Source organism: Microcaecilia unicolor, chromosome 6 (genome assembly GCF_901765095.1).
Source record: "Microcaecilia unicolor chromosome 6, aMicUni1.1, whole genome shotgun sequence".
Taxonomy (NCBI): domain Eukaryota; kingdom Metazoa; phylum Chordata; class Amphibia; order Gymnophiona; family Siphonopidae; genus Microcaecilia; species Microcaecilia unicolor.
In genome coordinates, this window is record NC_044036.1 from 44,541,960 (window position 1) to 44,563,544 (window position 21,585).

At 46.8% G+C, this 21,585-nt stretch overlaps 1 protein-coding gene across 1 annotated transcript in view; it reads right to left on the reverse strand.

Annotated features, from left to right (window-relative positions):
* Window positions 1-21,585, reverse strand: part of C6H1orf141 (chromosome 6 C1orf141 homolog) — an 88,564-nt gene that overhangs the window by 15,854 nt on the left and 51,125 nt on the right. Inside the window, exons 6-7 of the mRNA XM_030207444.1 lie at window positions 12,464-12,605; window positions 1,330-1,456 (exon numbers count right to left, since the gene is read on the reverse strand). Of these exons, the coding sequence (XP_030063304.1) occupies window positions 1,330-1,456; window positions 12,464-12,605 (269 nt within the window). The remainder of the gene's footprint in view (window positions 1-1,329; window positions 1,457-12,463; window positions 12,606-21,585) is intronic.

Genomic DNA, 21,585 nt, shown 5'->3' on the forward strand with positions numbered 1-21,585 from the left:
TAAAGCGTGAGAAGACAGCAGAGAGCAATCTGGGGCAGTGACATTAAAAAAATGCACAAGATCTGGAAACATAGCCAACACTGAGAGATTTTGGCGGGTCCCACATATTACTACTACTTATCATTTCTATAGCGCTACTAGACGTACGCAGTGCTGTACACTTGAACATGAAGAGACAGTCCCTGCTCTAATTAGGACAGACAAACAGGACAAACAAGAGATAAGGGAATATTAAAGTGAGGATGATAAAATAAGGGTTCTGAACAAGTGAACAAGGGTTAAGAGTTAAAAGCAGCATCAAAAAAGTGGGCTTTTAGCTTAGATTTGAAAACAGTCAGAGATGGAGCTTGACGTACCGGCTCAGGAAGTCTATTCCAGGCATATGGTGCAGCAAGATAAAAGGAACGGAGTCTGGAGTTAGCAGTGGAGGAGAAGGGTGCAGATAAGAGAGATTTACCCAGTGAACGGAGTTCCCGGGGAGGAATGAAGGGAGGGATGAGAGTGGAGAGGTACTGAGGAGCTGCAGAGTGAATGCACTTATAGGTCAATAAGAGGAGTTTGAACTGTATGCGGAAATGGATAGGAAGCCAGTGAAGTGACTTGAGGAGAGGGCTAATATGAGCATAATGACCCTGGCGGAATATTAGTCGTGCAGCAGAATTTTTGAACAGATTGAAGAGGAGAGAGATGGCTAAGTGGGAGACCTGTGAGAAGCAAGTTGCAATAGTCTAAACGAGAGGTGATAACAGCGTGGATGAGGGTTCTGGTAGTGTGCTCAGAAAGGAAAGGGCGAATTTTGCTGATATTATAGAGAAAGAAACGACAGGTTTTAGCAGTCTGTTGAATATGTGCAGAGAAGGAGAGGGAGGAGTCGAAGATGACCCCAAGGTTAGGAGCTGATGAGACAGGAAGGATGAGAGTGTTATCCACAGAAATAGAGAATGGGGGAGGAGGAGAGGTTGGTTTAGGGGGAAAGATAAGAAGCTCAGTCTTGGTCGTGTTTAGTTTCAGATGGCGCTGAGACATCCAGGCAGCAATGTCAGACAGGCAGGCTGATACTTTGGCCTGGATTCCTGCTGAGATTTCTGGTGTGGAGAGGTAGATCTGGGAGTCATCAGCGTAAAGATGATACTGAAAACCATGGGATGAGATCAGAGTACCAAGGGAAGAGCTCTCCTCTTTTATGTCTGCGTATCCTTTTCATAGTCCTCTCCCTTCCCCATCTCCTTCTTGGAACTGGTCTAGACATAAAAATGGCACAGTTATGGTTTTCCCTATTCTTCATTTTATTTAGAAATAAAAGAACATTGGAGATTTTTCTTAAATTACCTTGATTTCTGGTTAGCTGATTCTGACTGCTCATATCTACCAACTTGGCTTTGTTTGTCTCTTTGTGCTTGACTAGCAATCAGTTTGCCAACTTCACCATAAATTTTGCACAGATCCACTTCCTCTCCTGGTGACAAAAAGAAACAGTATCTTTGATAACATCTTGAAAAACACTGCAAAAAATGTGTCAGTGCTTCAACATAATAAATTTAAAACCAACAGCCAAACAATCCAAAGTACAGAAAGTGAGGAGACATACTTCATCTTGGTATAATACACCAAAATCCAACATTTAAGCCCACACAGAAAGATTCTGCCAGGTCTTTTATGTCTAATTATTTGTTTTGGTTTATTGGGGGCTATTTTAACCAGCCCAACCATATCTAAGGATAGTATCTGGTGCCATAAGCCTTTCTTCAAAATGTGAATTTTATATCCTCCCCCCACCCCTCCCCTCCCTTGTCACTAGTACATCTGGGTATGATCATTGTAGAGAGAGTCCTCAGATGCGCTTCATAAAGTAGAACTCATCCCCGAACTCTGCAATTATTGACCTTGAATCTGGCCACTAGATGTCACCCTTACACAATGACAATGACTTGTGCCCAGTGTTGCCAGGTGGGTGGTTTTACCGCCCAATTGGGCGGTTTTCCGCGACCTGCCGCGGGAAAGTTTTGCCCGCGGCGGGTTGCGGTTTTTTGGGCTTCTTTTTTTTTTTTTGGGTGGTTTTCAGACGATTTTTTCGGCCGCGGGGGGCGGGTTAGTGACGTTTTGGGCGGGGTTAGTGATGTTCTGGGCGGGGCCGGTGACGGGGGAGGCGGGGCCGGCGGGGGCGGGGTTGATGACGGCGGGGGCGGGGGTGATGACGCGGGGGTGGGGGTGTCAGGGACGGGGTTTGAGTTTGGGCGGGTTTTGGGCTGGATTTAGGCTGGTTTGGGTGGGAAAAAAATTTTCCACCTGGCAACCCTGCTTATGCCAGAGGACTCAGGAACAGAGAAGTTGTTGGGAGTTGAACCGGTGACTTTCCAAATGGCAGTGCATAAAACTTACCTTTTGTGCCTTTTTCCCTTGGCTATTTTTTGTTTGAAAATGGCCCTTAAAGAAAGATACACTGAGCACAAAAAAATGTCTAAAATAGGGCAATTTTCAAACCAAAAAGATATACATTTTTTTTAATTAAAAAATGACCATGTTTGACACTGGATTTTTGAATGTCTTTTGCAAAATGTCCAAAATTGGATTTGGATGTCATATGAAAAATGCCCCTCCGTGTGTTTATAAAATACTAGCCAAGTGGTAGAAATCATACCTACCTTGTCGGCACGGCCACTTACACATGTTGTCGAGCGGGTATTAATGACTGCACCTAAATTATTCATGTACATCTGTCGAGTAGCTTTTTTTCTTTTTACAATCTATGTGTGCACTTGTGAACTCTGCCCATGTTCTGCCCAAATTCTACCCTGTATGTGCCTATCAGCAAAATATGTGTCATCATGTCATGGTGCTTAATTTTAACACCAGTTGTATTTTATAAGAGGCTATTTATGCACATATGTGGCCACATACATGTGAAAATAACTATAAAAGTTGCCTCCTATATGTACAGAGATTTTTTTTTTTTGTGAAAAGACTTTTCAGGTCTGGCAATTTCTTCTTTTCAGCTACCAGTCCAATTGCAGCTGGCCTCTGTTGGGCTAAAGTGCCTTATTTTTATATCTTTCTTCCCAACTCAGTTCCCTATTGCAGTGTCCATCCCTAGCCAGGGACCAGAATTAGCAGCACCCTCCAGATCCTGGCAAATATAGACCCTACATTTAACCACTTGGTGTCACTGTTGTGCAAAGGCAGAGATTCCCTTCTCAATATGGGCTAACAGGGTAGTTACTAAGCTGTAATAAAGTTCGCAATGTTACTGCAGCCAAATTTACCATACAAGTCACTAATTTATGGAACCTTAGTACCATAGGCTAGTGACGTGGATGGAAATTAAATTTTATGTTGCTGCTGCTGCTGGGAATATGAGACCGTAAGCTCTGTTGAGCAGGGACTATCTATTCAAGACAAACAGGACAAAAAAGGGATTAGGGAACTACTCTTTGTGGGACTAATAAAACAGACAAAGGGTACAGGACAGGTGCGTAGGAGTTAGGAGTTAAAAGCAGCCTCAAAAATGAGGCTTTTTAGCTTAGATTTGAATATGGCTAAAAGGCCACCTTTTTGAGGCTGCTTTTAACTCCAAACTCCTACTCACCTGTTCAGTACCTAGGTCTGTTTTATCATTCCCAAAAGGAGTAATTCCCTAACCCTTATTTGTCCTGTTTGTCTGTCTTGATTAGATTGTAAGCTCTGTTGAGCAGGGACTGTCTCATACGAATTTAGTGTTCAGCACTGTGGACGTCTAATAGCACTATAGAAATAAGTAGTAGTAGTAGTAGGAATATCATAATTGATCCCAGATATCCTTTACCATCAGTGCCCAGATTCAATATTGCTTCACAAGCCCTCTAGCAGTAATCTCATCCTATTACCACTAATGATCAAGACACCAAATAAAAGAGAGCATTCTTAAAAGGCAGCATGATCCCTAGCAGTAGAGCCACAAGAGGCTTTCAGTGCCATTTTGAACTGGGGTGTTGATGGGGCAGGCGCAGCTGGGGATCACTCCTATTCCCCCTCCCCCACTAGCCACCAGAGAAACCCACGGTAAGTAATGGGGAATAAGGGAGGTATAGGGTTCATGTTGAGAGGTTCTTGTTGGGGAGTCAGGGGTGAGAGTGTTTCTGTTGGGGTGATTGGGGGTGGGGAATTGGCAAGTTGTTTCCTCATTCATTGGCCCCTTTAAATGGGCTGCTTGGAATATTAGATTGCACGCTAGATGCTCCCAAGGAGAAAAAAAAAAGCCAGCTTGAAGCAGGAATTATCTTTTCATGACTAACAAAGCCTGTGAGATCAAACACAAGCTCTGTTTTTCGTTTTGATGCTTTGCATATCATTATTACTTAACGTGTACTGGGCTAAAATAATTTGCATTAACAACAAATAAAATATGATTTCGCTACTTAACATGCATTATTTGGCAAAAAATGTACATTATTCCCTTAAGTTAGTAACTATCCCCCCCTGTTTACAAAACTGTGCAGCAATGCCGACACAGTCAACTCAAAGTGAATGAGCTGCGTTGGCATTACCACACTGGCAGCCGCTAGCGCGACTTTGTAAACAGGAGGGTATATCTGGCAAAAAAATAAGCATTATTCCCTTAACTTAAGTTAGTAACTACCCCTCTATGACTGCTGCCTCTGCAATGTCCACAGTTAGGCCAAGAAGCAAATCCAGATCCAAGAATCAAACCTAGATCTTTTGAATGGCAGTGTACAGTGTTCGCTAGGGCACCACCAGGTCAACCCACACTAACAGTTTTAAGATAACAATGGGTACCAAAGCGAATGCTACATACCTGTAGAAGGTATTCTCCGAGGACAGCAGGCTGATTGTTCTCACTGATGGGTTGACGTCCTCGGCAGCCCCCTCCATCGGAAAGTTTACTAGCAAAGGCCTTTGCTAGTCCTCGCGCGCCCATGCGCACTGCGCATGCGCAGCCGTCTTCCCGCCCGAAACCGGCTCGAGCCGGCCAGTCCAGTATGTAGCAAGACAATACACTTCAAGGGAAGACTCAACTCCAAAGGGGAGGCGGGCGGGTTGGTGAGAACAATCAGCCTGCTGTCCTCGGAGAATACCTTCTACAGGTATGTAGCATTCGCTTTCTCCGAGGACAAGCAGGCTGCTTGTTCTCACTGATGGGGTATCCCTAGCCCCCAGGCTCACTCAAAACAACAACCATGGTCAATTGGGCCTCGCAACGGCGAGGACATAACTGAGATTGACCTAAAAAATTTACCAACTAACTGAGAGTGTAGCCTGGAACAGAACAAACAGGGCCCTCGGGGGGTGGAGTTGGATCCTAAAGCCCAAACAGGTTCTGAAGAACTGACTGCCCGAACCGACTGTCGCGTCGGGTATCCTGCTGCAGGCAGTAATGAGATGTGAATGTGTGGACAGATGACCACGTCGCAGCTTTGCAAATTTCTTCAATAGAGGCTGACTTCAAGTGGGCTACCGACGCAGCCATGGCTCTAACATTATGAGCCGTGACATGACCCTCAAGAGCCAGCCCCGCCTGGGCGTAAGTGAAGGAAATGCAATCTGCTAGCCAATTGGATATGGTGCGTTTCCCTACAGCCACTCCCCTCCTATTGGGATCAAAAGAAACAAACAATTGGGCGGACTGTCTGTGGGGCTGTGTCCGCTCCAGATAGAAGGCCAATGCTCTCTTGCAGTCCAATGTGTGCAGCTGACGTTCAGCAGGGCAGGAATGAGGACGGGGAAAAAATGTTGGCAAGACAATTGACTGGTTCAGATGGAACTCCGACACGACCTTTGGCAGAAACTTAGGGTGAGTGCGGAGGACTACTCTGTTGTGATGAAATTTGGTGTAAGGAGCCTGGGCTACCAGGGCCTGAAGCTCACTGACTCTACGAGCCGAAGTAACTGCCACCAAGAAAATGACCTTCCAGGTCAAGTACTTCGGATGGCAGGAATTCAGTGGCTCAAAAGGAGGTTTCATCAGCTGGGTGAGAACGACATTGAGATCCCATGACACTGTAGGAGGCTTGACAGGGGGCTTTGACAAAAGCAAACCTCTCATGAAGCGAACAACTAAAGGCTGTCCTGAGATCGGCTTACCTTCCACTTGGTAATGGTATGCACTGATTGCACTAAGGTGAACCCTTACGGAGTTGGTCTTAAGACCAGACTCAGACAAGTGCAGAAGGTATTCAAGCAGGGTCTGTGTAGGACAAGAGCGAGGATCTAGGGCCTTGCTGTCACACCAGACGGCAAACCTCCTCCAATGAAAGAAGTAACCTCTCTTAGTGGAGTCTTTCCTGGAAGCAAGCAAGATGCGGGAGACACCCTCTGACAGACCCAAAGAGGCAAAGTCTACGCCCTCAACATCCAGGCCGTGAGAGCCAGAGACTGGAGGTTGGGATGCAGAAGAGCCCCTTCGTCCTGCGTGATGAGGGTCGGAAAACACTCCAATCTCCACGGTTCTTCGGAGGATAACTCCAGAAGAAGAGGGAACCAGATCTGACGCGGCCAAAAAGGAGCAATCAGAATCATGGTGCCTCGGTCTTGCTTGAGTTTCAACAAAGTCTTCCCCACCAGAGGGATGGGAGGATAAGCATACAGCAGGCCCTCCCCCCAATCCAGGAGGAAGGCATCCGATGCCAGTCTGCCGTGGGCCTGAAGCCTGGAACAGAACTGAGGGACTTTGTGGTTCACTCGAGATGCGAAGAGATCTACCAAGGGGGTGCCCCACACCTGGAAGATCTGTCGTACCACACGGGAATTGAGCGACCACTCGTGAGGTTGCATAATCCTGCTCAACCTGTCGGCCAGACTGTTGTTTACGCCTGCCAGATATGTGGCTTGGAGCCCCATGCCGTGTCGGCGAGCCCAGAGCCACATGCTGACGGCTTCCTGACACAGGGGGCGAGATCCGGTGCCCCCCTGCTTGTTGACATAGTACATGGCAACCTGGTTGCCTGTCTGAATTTGGATAATTTGGTGGGACAGCCGATCTCTGAAAGCCTTCAGAGCGTTCCAGATCGCTCGTAACTCCAGAAGATTGATCTGCAGATCGCGTTCCTGGAGGGACCAGCTTCCTTGGGTGTGAAGCCCATCGACATGAGCTCCCCATCCCAGGAGGGACGCATCCGTGGTCAGCACTTTTTGTGGCTGAGGAATTTGGAAGGGACGTCCCAGAGTCAAATTGGAGCAAATCGTCCACCAATACAGGGATTTGAGAAAACTCGTGGACAGGTGGATCACGTCCTCTAGACCCCCAGCGGCCTGATACCACTGGGAGGCTAGGGTCCATTGAGCAGATCTCATGTGAAGGCGGGCCATGGGAGTCACATGGACTGTGGAGGCCATGTGGCCCAGCAATCTCAACATCTGCCGAGCCGTGATCTGCTGGGACGCTCGCACCCGCGAAACGAGGGACAACAAGTTGTTGGCTCTCGTCTCTGGGAGATAGGCGCGAGCCGTCCGAGAATCCAGCAGAGCTCCTATGAATTCGAGTCTCTGCATTGGAAGAAGATGGGACTTTGGATAATTTATCACAAACCCCAGTAGCTCCAGTAGGCGAATAGTCATCTGCATGGACTGCAGGGCTCCTGCCTCGGATGTGTTCTTCACCAGCCAATCGTCGAGATATGGGAACACGTGCACCCCCAGCCTGCGAAGTGCCGCTGCTACCACAGCTAGGCACTTTGTGAACACCCTGGGCGCAGAGGCGAGCCCAAAGGGTAGCACACAGTACTGGAAGTGGCGTGTGCCCAGCTGAAATCGCAGATACTGTCTGTGAGCTGGCAGTATCGGGATGTGAGTGTAGGCATCCTTCAAGTCCAGAGAGCATAGCCAATCGTTTTGCTGAATCATGGGGAGAAGGGTGCCCAGGGAAAGCATCCTGAACTTTTCTTTTACGAGATATTTGTTCAGGGCCCTTAGGTCTAGGATGGGACGCATCCCCCCTGTTTTCTTTTCCACAAGGAAGTACCTGGAATAGAATCCCAGCCCTTCTTGCCCGGATGGCACGGGCTCGACCGCATTGTGCTGGAAGCTGTAAGACTGAGCTCCCGGTGGACAATTTGGAGGTTTTGATGCCAAATTGAGGGTGTATCCTTGCCGGACTATTTGCAGAACCCACTGATCGGAGGTTATGAGAGGCCACCTTTGGTGAAAAGCTTTCAACCTCCCCCCGACCGGCAGGTCGCCCGGCACTGACACTTGGATGTCGGCTATGCTCTGCTGGAGCCAGTCAAAAGCTCGCCCCTTGCTTTTGCTGGGGAGCCGCGGGGCCTTGCTGAGGCGCGCGCTGCTGACGAGAGCGAGCGCGCTGGGGCTTAGCCTGGGCCGCAGGCTGTCGGGAAGGAGGATTGTACCTACGCTTACCAGAAGCATAGGGAGCAGTCTTCCTTCCCCCGAAAAATCTTCTACCTGTAGAGGTAGAGGCTGAAGGCTGCCGGCGGGCGAATTTGTCGAATGCGGTGTCCCGCTGGTGGAGAGACTCTACCACCTGTTCGACTTTTTCACCAAAAATGTTGTCCGCACGGCAAGGCGAGTCCGCAATCCGCTGCTGGAGTCTATTCTCCAGGTCGGCGGCACGCAGCCATGAGAGCCTGCGCATCACCACACCTTGAGCAGCGGCCCTGGACGCAACATCAAAAGTGTCATAGACTCCTCTGGCCAGGAATTTTCTGCACGCCTTCAGCTGCCTGACCACCTCCTGAAAAGGCTTGGCTTGCTCAGGGGGAAGAGCATCAACCAAGCCCGCCAACTGCCGCACATTGTTCCGCATGTGTATGCTCGTGTAGAGCTGGTAAGACTGGATCTTGGACACGAGCATAGAGGAATGGTAGGCCTTCCTCCCAAAGGAGTCTAAGGTTCTAGCGTCCTTGCCCGGGGGTGCCGAAGCATGTTCCCTAGAACTCTTAGCCTTCTTTAGGGCCAGATCCACAACTCCAGAGTCGTGAGGCAACTGGGTGCGCATCAGCTCTGGGTCCCCATGGATCCGGTACTGGGACTCGATCTTCTTGGGGATGTGGGGATTAGTTAAAGGTTTTGTCCAGTTCGCAAGCAATGTCTTCTTTAGGACATGGTGCAAGGGAACAGTGGACGCTTCCTTAGGTGGAGAAGGATAGTCCAGGAGCTCAAACATTTCAGCCCTGGGCTCGTCCTCCACAACCACCGGGAAGGGGATGGCCGTAGACATCTCCCGGACAAAGGAAGCAAAAGACAGACTCTCGGGAGGAGAAAGCTGTCTCTCAGGAGAGGGAGTGGGATCAGAGGGAAGACCCTCAGACTCCTCGTCAGAGAAATATCTGGGATCCTCCTCTTCCTCCCACGAGGCCTCACCCTCGGTGTCAGACACAAGTTCACGAACCTGTGTCTGCAACCTCGCCCTGCTCGACTTGGTGGAACCCCGTCCACGGTGGGGGCGTCGAGAGGTAGACTCCCTCGCCCGCATCGGCGAAGCTCCCTCCGCCGACGTAGTCGGGGAGCCTTCCTGGGAGGTGGCCGCGGTCGGGTACCGACGTCGGGGACCTCAACCTGGGCGATGGGCCAGCCGGCGCCACGCTCGACGGTACCGGAGGCGCAAGCACCGCCGGTACCGGAGGGGTAGGGCGCAACAGCTCTCCCAGAATCTCTGGGAGAACGGCCCGGAGGCTCTCGTTCAAAGTGGCTGCAGAAAAAGGCTGAGAGGTCGATGCAGGCGTCGACGTCAGAACCTGTTCCGGGCGAGGAGGCTGTTCCGGGCTGTCCAGAGTGGAGCGCATCGACACCTCTTGAACAGAGGGTGAGCGGTCCTCTCGGTGCCGATGCCTGCTGGGTGCCGAATCCCTCGGCGACCCAGAGCTCTCGGTGCCGACACGGGGAGGGGACCGGTGTCGATGCTTCTTCGACTTCTTCCGAAGCATGTCACCGGAGCTCCCCGGCACCGACGAGGAGGACGTAGAATCCATCCGTCGCTTCCTCGGGGCCGAGACCGAAGAGGGTCGATCCCGGGGCGGCTGTACCGCAGGAGCCCTCAGGGTAGGAGGAGACAAACCCGAAGGCTCACCGCCACCAGCAGGGGAATGGACAGCCCTCACCTGCACTCCTGACGATGCACCTCCGTCCGACGACATCAGCAGACGAAGTCTCGGTACCACCGACGTCGATGCAGTCGCCCGATGCCTCGGCGCCGATGCAGAGGTCCGATGCCTCGATGCAGTCGATGGAGCGGCAGCCAAGGAAGATGGTCCGGACGCTGACGACGTCGATGCACTCGATGCCTCCGGTGCCGATGTCGACGAAGAGCCCGAGAACAAAACGTTCCACTGGGCTAATCTCGCTACCTGAGTCCGCCTTTGTAACAGGGAACACAGACTGCAGTTCTGAGGGCGGTGCTGGGCCCCTAGACACTGAAGACACGCAGAGTGCCTATCAGTGAGCGAGATTACCCGGGCGCACTGGGTGCACTTCTTGAAGCCGCTGGAAGGCTTCGATGTCATGGGCGGAAAAATCACGCCGGCGAAATCAAAAGCCGAAATGGCGAAAATTGAAGCACCAAAATTTAAGGGGAGAAAAAAATCTCGACCGAGGCCAAACTAGGCCTACCCCGACAACGAAAGAAAACTTACGGGGCAAAAGCTGAGAAATTACGGGAAGGGCAGAAAACCCGAAAGGGTCTTCCGGAACACTTCCGGAGCGCTTCCCGAACTTTTTGTAACGAAAAAGAAGAAAAAACACGTCGAAAAGGACGCGCGAGGTCGACTCTCTGGGGCACGAACGGCGTAACACGACCGTACCGAGCGCGGACGAAAGAAGACTGGCCGGCTCGAGCCGGTTTCGGGCGGGAAGACGGCTGCGCATGCGCAGTGCGCATGGGCGCGCGAGGACTAGCAAAGGCCTTTGCTAGTAAACTTTCCGATGGAGGGGGCTGCCGAGGACGTCAACCCATCAGTGAGAACAAGCAGCCTGCTTGTCCTCGGAGAATAACCAATACATACTATGGGGCCACTGTTCAGCCAGTATAGCGACTGTATTAAGTGCTATCAGTGCTGAATATATGTATAACCTTCAAGCTTTGTACTCTGGTCCACAAAATAATCTATGGTGAAGCCCCTGATTATATGATTGATTTACTTGATCTTCCGGCAAAGAACAGAAATAGATCATCTCGTAATTATATGAATCTTCATTATCCCAGTTGCATTGGTCTTAAATACAAAACCACCTACGCGTCTAATTTCTCCTACTTAGGAACGCAGATGTGGAATGCATTACCAAACTGTGTGAAAACGCTGCATGATCATCAACTCTTTAGGCGCTCTTTAAAGACCTATCTGTTTTGTAAGGCCTACCCTACTGATGCTACTCAATAGACTCTACATTATATTGCCTCAAAGGACCATTTTATTCCTTATTATTTTGTACCTTATTTTACCCATGTACCCCTCCCTTACCTGCCCCTATTTCTTAAGCCACATTGAGCCTTTTTGTGTGTGGGGAAAATGTGGGATACAAATGCTGCAAAGTAGAGAGGTGTGCTAGCCGTGTTAGTCCACTCTTAAAGGTTATCAATAGAAATCAAACAAAATAAAACATGGAAAAGAAAATAAGATGATACCCTATTTATTGGACATAACTTAATACATTTCTTGACCCCACCCTCCCACTCTGTCAGACTGTCAAAGTAATGCTTTGATGTTTCTCTTATATATACTATCTGTTAACACATTTGCTTATTTCTGATCTGATGAAGAAGGGCAACCTTCGAAAGCTAATCAAGAAATGTATTATGTCTAATAAAAAAGGTATCATCTTATTTTCTTTTCCATGTTTTATTTTGTTTGATTTCTATTGATAACCTTAAATGCTGCAAATAAATAAATAATACAATCACCGCACTGGCACTATCCATCAAATTATAGCAAGCCTAAACTAAATAGATAAGATATCCACATGGCAGCCAAATGTTACTGCAATTCAAACAATTTTAAAACTTACTCTTGCTCTGCCCAAACTTGGCCCCAAATTACATGGATAGTATGATGCTATACTTCTGATCTCAACAATTAATTATATTGGTAGATAACAATATCCTTTGTCCATACAATACTATAGCTCATTTTTGTCAAAAGTGGACTTAGCGGGTTTTGGAAATAAGCCCTTCAATTAGTGTTTTGGCCCAATAGGACCCATACAATTTCCAAAAATATATGGATGAATTTATATGTTCATTGCCACTAGTGAATATAATGTTCAGTATCAGGTTGTATATTAACAGACTAGTGATCTAAATGAGAGGACATTTCATCATAAAATAACTGTGTAACTTTTATAATGAGCTTTCACTTAGGATAACAATCATTCTCCTCACACTATAGATGTTGTACATAATGTAATGCCTGTGTATTTTTTGAGTCCCTAAAATATGTTTGACTGCTCATCTTCCCATACCATAACTTGCATATTTAAGTATCATTTAAATGGAGGACATAATTCATATTTCAGTGGTTCATACCAGTTAAAATCGTGAATTCTGGTGGACAATTAGAAACTGCCAGTGAATACCAGCGGCTAGAGTCTCTGTGTTCAAGAGCAGATCCTATGGGCATTTTCCACTCCTTCTGGCATAAAATGTCCAACTTCGGGAGACCTTCAACCTATACAATAAAAAATACTGGAACACAACAAGCCCTGTGCAAGAGAGAGCTGGAGTTTGCATTTTGGCATTGCTTTTCTTCAGCTATTTTTTATTTTACCAAACAATACCAACATAGACTGTCATTTGACTGTTATCTGTTACTTTATACCTATGTGTCTATCCGTAATACTGCACAAATGTTTTTACACAAATTTATACCTGGTTCAAAGAAAGAATAAATATGTGCATTTACTCCAGGTGTGTACATGTGTTATTTTTTCCTGAGATGCAGTACATCTTAATCCCAACCAAGCTTTACTGAAACTATGCTCCTGAGAACACCTACACACAGACTGTATAAATTTAGGTGCAATTTTGCAATGTACATTTTTTCAAAATGTGCTAATACCTGTGCACAATTTGTTAAAACATGCTTTCTACATGGAAAAAGCTTTATAAAATTACCCCAATAATGTGTTAAGGATCTTATTTACAAACTTATAGTATGTAATTATATGTAAAACATCCTGTGTTTCAACAGAAATCAACTTTATGCAGTTGAGAAATTATACTTTTTTTTTTTTAGTTCTTTGTAAATTAAAGAAGAGGAGGAACTTACCAAGATGGCAGATGTGTATCGGTTCATTGGAGCTACACTGTGTGTGGCCCTGTGTGAGACAGGAAGGAAGAGGAAAAGCCAAGTAACAGTCAGGCCCAACTGTGTGGCACCTGCAGCAGTGGCGTAGCCACAGGTGGGCCTACTTAGGGCTCAGGCCCACCCAACAGTAGCACACATTTAGTGGTAGCTGGTGGAGATCCCAACCTCTACCAGCTGAAGACTTCCCCTAATGGTAACAAAAATGCTAGTCTCCATGCTACCGGCACCTGCACATGCTCAGTTTTCAGCGCATGCCTGCTACAGACTGCCAAGGTTGAAAGGGAAGGGAACTGGGACTTGATATACCACCTTTCTGAGTTTTTTGCAACTACATTCAAAGCGGTTTACATATATTCAGGTTTTCTCACCAGCTGAGATATTTTTTTGGTTGGGGGGGGGGGGGGGGGGGGGGGGAAGAACACTTGGTGAACCACCCAGTTCTTAGCTAGGCCCACCCAAAATCTATTTTCTGGCTACACCCCTGATTGCAGTACACGGTCCAGAGTGAGTCATCTGGAGCTTCAACAGCAGAAAATGCTTCTTTGGCATCTTTAGCACCTTTGGACACCTCACTGAGCTCTGGGGATAGGTTTTCCCTGTCACTCCTACAAGTATTGTGAGAAACGGTACCATTCCTGTCTCCTTCAGGCAAGATGATGGTGTGGCCATAATGAGTGAAGCCTCATTAGAACAGCCATCCCTGCCCAGCTGCTTCACTCAAGTGATAGAGGAATAGACTCATGGTGAGTGTTCCCTGCAGCTGTTACTTCAGGTTGAACTGTTTCACAGTCAGCATCGGATTCAGCTTTGACCCGAGCAAACTTTGCTGGGAGTAACCCTTCTGCTAGAATAAATGCTGGATCCCTGGTTAACCATGGTTCTTTTCTGGAAGTATCTCATTTATCAGTTCTTGCTTTTAAGTTTTAATATGCCTCCTCTACCAACTCCAGCTCATAGGGTTTCCTTGGGTCAAGTTTAGTGCTTGGTTTTCTGCATGGAGTCTGTGTCAATGGAGTCTGTATGGTTTATGGTTTGCTTTATTTGATATACCACTTTTCCTTTAGTAATAACAAGGTGATGTAGAACAAAAAACTTTAACAGGCAGGAAAAGAACACCAGTGTTTCCAGAAAAGTCAGAAAGTGAAACAAGATATATAGTGAGCTGGGAGGACAGGAGGGGACCATACATGGGGGAATAACATATCAGTCATCTAGGAGGAAGGGAAGGAGTGTGTGTTGGGGGGGAGGGGAGAGAAGCAGTTGTACAGCAGTTATGTGAATTTTCTAAAGGGACCTCGATGAAATTGCAATCTCTGGATATGATACCACAGCAGGATGAGAAGCTGCAAGGATGTGAAATATTAGGGGATTCCCTTGTTAACAAATACTTTTGTTAAGGACAATCTGGTGCTGCAGAACAAAGTAGACATTCTGGAGATTTCTGCCCGGAAGAAGAACTTGTGCTCTTTAGGAAGTATTTCCTGAAAGTTCTGCAGTTTCTGGCTGAAGCTTTTCCACCTATCTTCAGCCTTTATTATGTTCTGGCTTATAGAACAACTGCTACCAGTGGTGAAAATTGTGAGTGAGAACTGACTGCAATGCTAGTCTTCCTCTGAACAGTTTTCTTTTTTTGGAGGGTAATGCATGTACACATATCGTGCATTCTGACTATGTGCTACTCTAAATGCAATTAATCAATAAGCACCAAAATATTTATCTTGAAGGGAGCTCACAAAATAATTAATCAAAAGATGCTCAGCTTCAATCCTTTTTCAACATATATTTTATCATAGCTTACTGAGTTCAAAATCACAGTGTTTATCTATATAAATATTTTTATATATATATAAAGGGATCTCTCAGATCGGCGCACCTTCCCCTAAATAAGGCTAAATGAGCCTAGCATATGTCTAAAGGGGCGTAGCGCAATCGTCATCGATCCTTACATATTCTTCATATCTTTTTTTATATATATATACTTTTTAAACTTTTTATCTCTATTGTTTTCAATTGTTACATCCAATATATTCATTAGGTTAAATAATATTTTCAAGTACTTAACTTATCCGATTTTCTCATATTCGGTATTCAGTTATTTTTAATTTCAAAGGCTGGAGACCAGATGTCACACCGACACAGATCCATGTTTCGCGTTATAAAACGCTGTTTCAAGGTAGTCTCCTATATATGAAAAGATTTATAATCAGTGTACATATAATTAGCACTATGTTTCAACCTACAGATAAGCTTAACTCACCCCGCTCTTGTCAAACAGTCTCCATCCAGGATGGCCGACATACACTTACTACGGATTATATATCCGGTAACGTAAACTAACGTACAGCGTCACTCCCAGACTCCCGGGCTGTCAGCTGATAGAAATTCAAAAGTCAAAATAATCACAGAAGTACAGCTTTCATTGTATATCATTCATATAAGAGTCTGCCTCGAATGACAAGGGGACTCCAGAAACCTTTCGGGAGGCGAGCCGTCGAACTCCAGAGCGTATCCGTCTCGCACCACTTCGAGAACCCACTGATCCAATGTGATTTGGGCCCAGTCCTGGTAAAACAGACTCAGCCGAGCCCCTACCCGAACCAGAGCCTGGACCCGCACACCTTCATTGCGAATTACGCCCCGAAACCTGTCCTCCTGCGGAAAAATCACGCCCTCCGCGTCGATTCCCACGAAAGGACTGTGTTCGCTGGAAGAACCGACCTCTAAAGGCTCCACTAGCCCTCCCGGGCCTATACCGTCGAGCCTCCTTAAACCTGCCTCGAGAGGAAGTACCCCTGGAAGCCGCCTTCGGACGAAAATCCGGAAGCCGAGGGGCCTTGGCATCGCTGAGTCCACGCACCAACTTATCCAAATCCTCACCAAAAAGCATGGACCCCTTAAACGGAAGCGAACAAAGCTTAGCTTTGGAGGCCGCGTCCGCGACCCAACCGCGCAACCACAGAGCCCTACGTGCCCCCACCAGCATAGCCATATTCTTGGCCGAGGCACGGAGCAAATCATAAAGCGCATCAGACAAAAAGGACGATCCCATTTCCAATTTGGCTAATTCCTGTACCCCGGAGGTCCCAACCTCCACCGAATCATCAAGCAGTTTCTCGGCCCATCGGAAACACGCCCGCGCAACTAGCCCCCCCACAAATCGAGGCCTGCAGGGCCAGGGCCGACAAATCAAAACTCCGCTTGAGGAAGGACTCAAGCCTCCTATCCTGGGGATCCCGGAGAGCAGTCCCCCCGTCCACCGGTATAGCCGTGGCTTTTGTCACTGCTGTCACCACCGCATCGCCTTAAAGGAATCTCTATCTTCCTGTGGGAGCGGGTACAGTCTAGACATAGCTTTAGACACTTTACAGGGAGAATCCGGCGAATGCCACTCTTGAAACACCATATCCCAGATGTCCTTATTCATGGGAAAGGACCTAGCCTGCCGCTGAATCCCCTTAACCAAGGGATCCACCTGTCTAGCCTCCCCCAAAACCGCCTCTGGCTGTTCGAACTTAAGGGTGGAAGAAATCTGCTCAATGAGCTCCGCAAGCTCCTCCCTGTGAAAAATCCGCACTACAGAGGGATCCTCCCCAGGGACCACCAACTCCGGATCCTGAGGACCCTCAAGCCCCTCAGGATCCCCAATATCACTCAAAGCACCTTCGGATCCTACAGGGGAGAATCCCTCCTCGTCATCCCATTCAAACCGAGGCCTCTTCGCCAGCGCCGCACTAGTCCCCTCCCCTAAAGGTGGGGGACCCGCCTTCCAGGCTTGAAAAAGGGTCCAAACGAAATCCGGAGGAAAACCAACGCCTCCTGTACCCTCAGGCGCCACCTTCGGAGCCGATCCGGGAGCAGCAGGGCCAAAAACAGCTGATTCCGCGGGACGCGCGGAATCCAAAATGGCGGCCGTTCCCGCCAAAACTAAATTTGTTGAAACCGTCCCTGCCGGTGCCCCTGCTGCCCCCGACACCCCCGAACTAGCTGGGGCCTCCGCAATCAACACCGGGGGTGCCACCATCGGCGAGGCCTGCTTCGGTTCGCCGCACAACCGGCACTGACCTCCCGGCGCTTCTATGCCTCGGCGCGAGCACGCGCGACAGCAGAGAAGTTTGCCTGCCATGACCTCGAAGCACACCACACGCTGAGCTGAGCAGCACACACTGTCTCTCACAGCTTCCCCACAACAATTACCCGCTCTGCTCTCTCTCGCTAGCAATAGGAAACGAACCTGCCGTCCGTTCCTATCTACATAAAGCCTCAGATGGCTCTTAAAGAGATATCACCCAATTTCTTTCTTCCTTTCTTTCTTTCTGGCAGCTGAAAAGCGGGGGGCTCTCAAGGCTACAATCTTAGAAAGCAGCCGAGGCACAAAGCTGCCAGAGTCTCCAAGGAGAGCAGCACAGGGGGAGGGACCTGAACACAGGTGTAACACCCCAGGGGGAAAAACTGGGCCCCACCGGACCCAGGGCCCCGAAGCACTTTTTTTTTTTTTTTTTTTTACCACGTACAGGGAATAGTCCAAACTAATAACTTAGGCAATAAGAGAAGAAACCTCTTAACTGAATAATCAAACTACCTCACCAGACTATTGAAGACTGCACAGGCTGTCCATCTACCTCTGCTGAGACTGAGAAAATACTGGCTAGTGGATGTACTGCACAGGTTATATATACAGTATTCAAAAGCTCAGTGTTTCTCAGTCTCCCTCTGCTGGTAGGAGGACATAACCCATGCGTCTTGACCGGTCTGGAGGGTCGTGGAGGAAATATCCAATATTGCTCTTTATAATTTAATATACTTTCAAGATCTCCTCCCTCCCACCCTTCTATAATTTGATCGATAATCCACCATTGTAGATCTAAAATAGAATGATGATGATCCATCCAATGTTGAACTAGGGGTGCTTCTACTTTTTTATTTAGAATCCTAGATTTATGCTCTGTCAATCTGATTCTTATCGGTCGCATACTTCGCCCCACATAGATCTTCCTACAAGGACATTCAATAGCATATACTACCATCTTTGTGTTACAATTTGAGTCCAATTTCAAAAACACTTGTTTACCTAAATGGGGATCAGTCCATAAGGATCCTATTATAGCTGTAGTACACCATTGACAATGCTCGCATCTAGTCTGCGTAGCCGTAGATATCCTATTCATATCTCTATATAGTTTCTTCCATGATAACATTTCACCGATATTTTTAGATCGGGTAAAAGCTATCAATGGCTTTTCATCAAAAAATCCATCCATCTGGATAACATGCCAATGTGTCATAATGATCTGTATAATATATTTAGACATAGATGAAAAAGGTAGGATGCATACTGGTCGGTTCTGCTCTTCATGATCCTTATAGGTTAATAATAACTCTCTCTGGGAAAAACGCGCCCTCAGATATGCTCTCCGGATAATTTTCGTCGGATATCCCCGAGTTTCAAACTTTTTTGTGAGGTTATTTGAATGATATTTAAAATCCTCCAATGATGAACAAAGTCTTCGTAGACGAAGGAACTGGCTTATAGGTAAATTATTTTTCAAATGCACAGGATGAAAGCTATTGTAATGAAGATAATTATTTCGATCTGTTTGTTTACAGTATATAGATGTTATAATATCTCCATTCTGCTTCATTATATGGATATCTAGAAAATCAATGAAATTCTGATGAAACGTAGCTGTAAATTTTAAATGTTCATTTATGGAATTAATCCATTCTATAAAGTCCCGAAGTTCATCCTGTGTACCTAGCCATATGAAAAAAATATCATCCAGATATCTCTTCCAAATATGTACCCGAGATTTAAAAAGTTCAGATGGGTATATATATGATGTCTCAAACTGGTCCATGTACAGTGGGGGAAATAAGTATTTGATCCCTTGCTGATTTTGTAAGTTTGCCCACTGACAAAGACATGAGCAGCCCATAATTGAAGGGTAGGTTATTGGTAACAGTGAGAGATAGCACATCACAAATTATATCCGGAAAATCACATTGTGGAAAGTATATGAATTTATTTGCATTCTGCAGAGGGAAATAAGTATTTGATCCCCCACCAACCAGTAAGAGATCTGGCCCCTACAGACCAGGTAGATGCTCCAAATCAACTCGTTACCTGCATGACAGACAGCTGTCGGCAATGGTCACCTGTATGAAAGACACCTGTCCACAGACTCAGTGAATCAGTCAGACTCTAACCTCTACAAAATGGCCAAGAGCAAGGAGCTGTCTAAGGATGTCAGGGACAAGATCATACACCTGCACAAGGCTGGAATGGGCTACAAAACCATCAGTAAGACGCTGGGCGAGAAGGAGACAACTGTTGGTGCCATAGTAAGAAAATGGAAGAAGTACAAAATGACTGTCAATCGACAAAGATCTGGGGCTCCACGCAAAATCTCACCTCGTGGGGTATCCTTGATCATGAGGAAGGTTATAAATCAGCCTACAACTACAAGGGGGGAACTTGTCAATGATCTCAAGGCAGCTGGGACCACTGTCACCACGAAAACCATTGGTAACACATTACGACATAACGGATTGCAATCCTGCAGTGCCCGCAAGGTCCCCCTGCTCCGGAAGGCACATGTGACGGCCCGTCTGAAGTTTGCCAGTGAACACCTGGATGATGCCGAGAGTGATTGGGAGAAGGTGCTGTGGTCAGATGAGACAAAAATTGAGCTCTTTGGCATGAACTCAACTCGCCGTGTTTGGAGGAAGAGAAATGCTGCCTATGACCCAAAGAACACCGTCCCCACTGTCAAGCATGGAGGTGGAAATGTTATGTTTTGGGGGTGTTTCTCTGCTAAGGGCACAGGACTACTTCACCGCATCAATGGGAGAATGGATGGGGCCATGTACCGTACAATTCTGAGTGACAACCTCCTTCCCTCCGCCAGGGCCTTAAAAATGGGTCGTGGCTGGGTCTTCCAGCACGACAATGACCCAAAACATACAGCCAAGGCAACAAAGGAGTGGCTCAGGAAGAAGCACATTAGGGTCATGGAGTGGCCTAGCCAGTCACCAGACCTTAATCCCATTGAAAACTTATGGAGGGAGCTGAAGCTGCGAGTTGCCAAGCGACAGCCCAGAACTCTTAATGATTTAGAGATGATCTGCAAAGAGGAGTGGACCAAAATTCCTCCTGACATGTGTGCAAACCTCATCATCAACTACAGAAGACGTCTGACCGCTGTGCTTGCCAACAAGGGTTTTGCCACCAAGTATTAGCTCTTGTTTGCCAGAGGGATTAAATACTTATTTCCCTCTGCAGAATGCAAATAAATTCATATACTTTCCACAATGTGATTTTCCGGATTTAATTTGTGATGTGCTATCTCTCACTGTTACCAATAACCTACCCTTCAATTATGGGCTGCTCATGTCTTTGTCAGTGGGCAAACTTACAAAATCAGCAAGGGATCAAATACTTATTTCCCCCACTGTATAAATTCGCTATTGATGGAGCTAACGTCGCTCCCATGGCGACCCCATGTATTTGTTTAAAATACTTGTAGTTGTACCAAAAGTAATTGGATGTAATAACTAACTTTGCGAGCTCTAGTAGAAAGGAGGTAGAGATCCGAAGGTTCGGATTCCGTTGTTGTAAAACGGTCTCGATAATCGTTAAGGCTATCTCTTGTGGTATATTAGTATATAGTGCTGTCACATCAAGTGTGACTAGCCAGGATTCTTCTGGAATATCGTGTGTTTCATTTAATAATAGGATCCTTAAGGACTGATCCCCATTTAGGTAAACAAGTGTTTTTGAAATTGGACTCAAATTGTAACACAAAGATGGTAGTATATGCTATTGAATGTCCTTGTAGGAAGATCTATGTGGGGCGAAGTATGCGACCGATAAGAATCAGATTGACAGAGCATAAATCTAGGATTCTAAATAAAAAAGTAGAAGCACCCCTAGTTCAACATTGGATGGATCATCATCATTCTATTTTAGATCTACAATGGCGGATTATCGATCAAATTATAGAAGGGTGGGAGGGAGGAGATCTTGAAAGTATATTAAATTATAAAGAGCAATATTGGATATTTACTCTGGATACGATTGAACCTTCGGGATTAAATCGTGAAATTGACTGGCAGACTCTTATATGAATGATATACAATGAAAGCTGTACTTCTGTGATTATTTTGACTTTTGAATTTCTATCAGCTGACAGCCCGGGAGTCTGGGAGTGACGCTGTACGTTAGTTTACGTCAGTTTACGTTACCGGATATATAATCCGTAGTAAGTGTATGTCGGCCATCCTGGATGGAGACTGTTTGACAAGAGCGGGGTGAGTTAAGCTTATCTGTAGGTTGAAACATAGT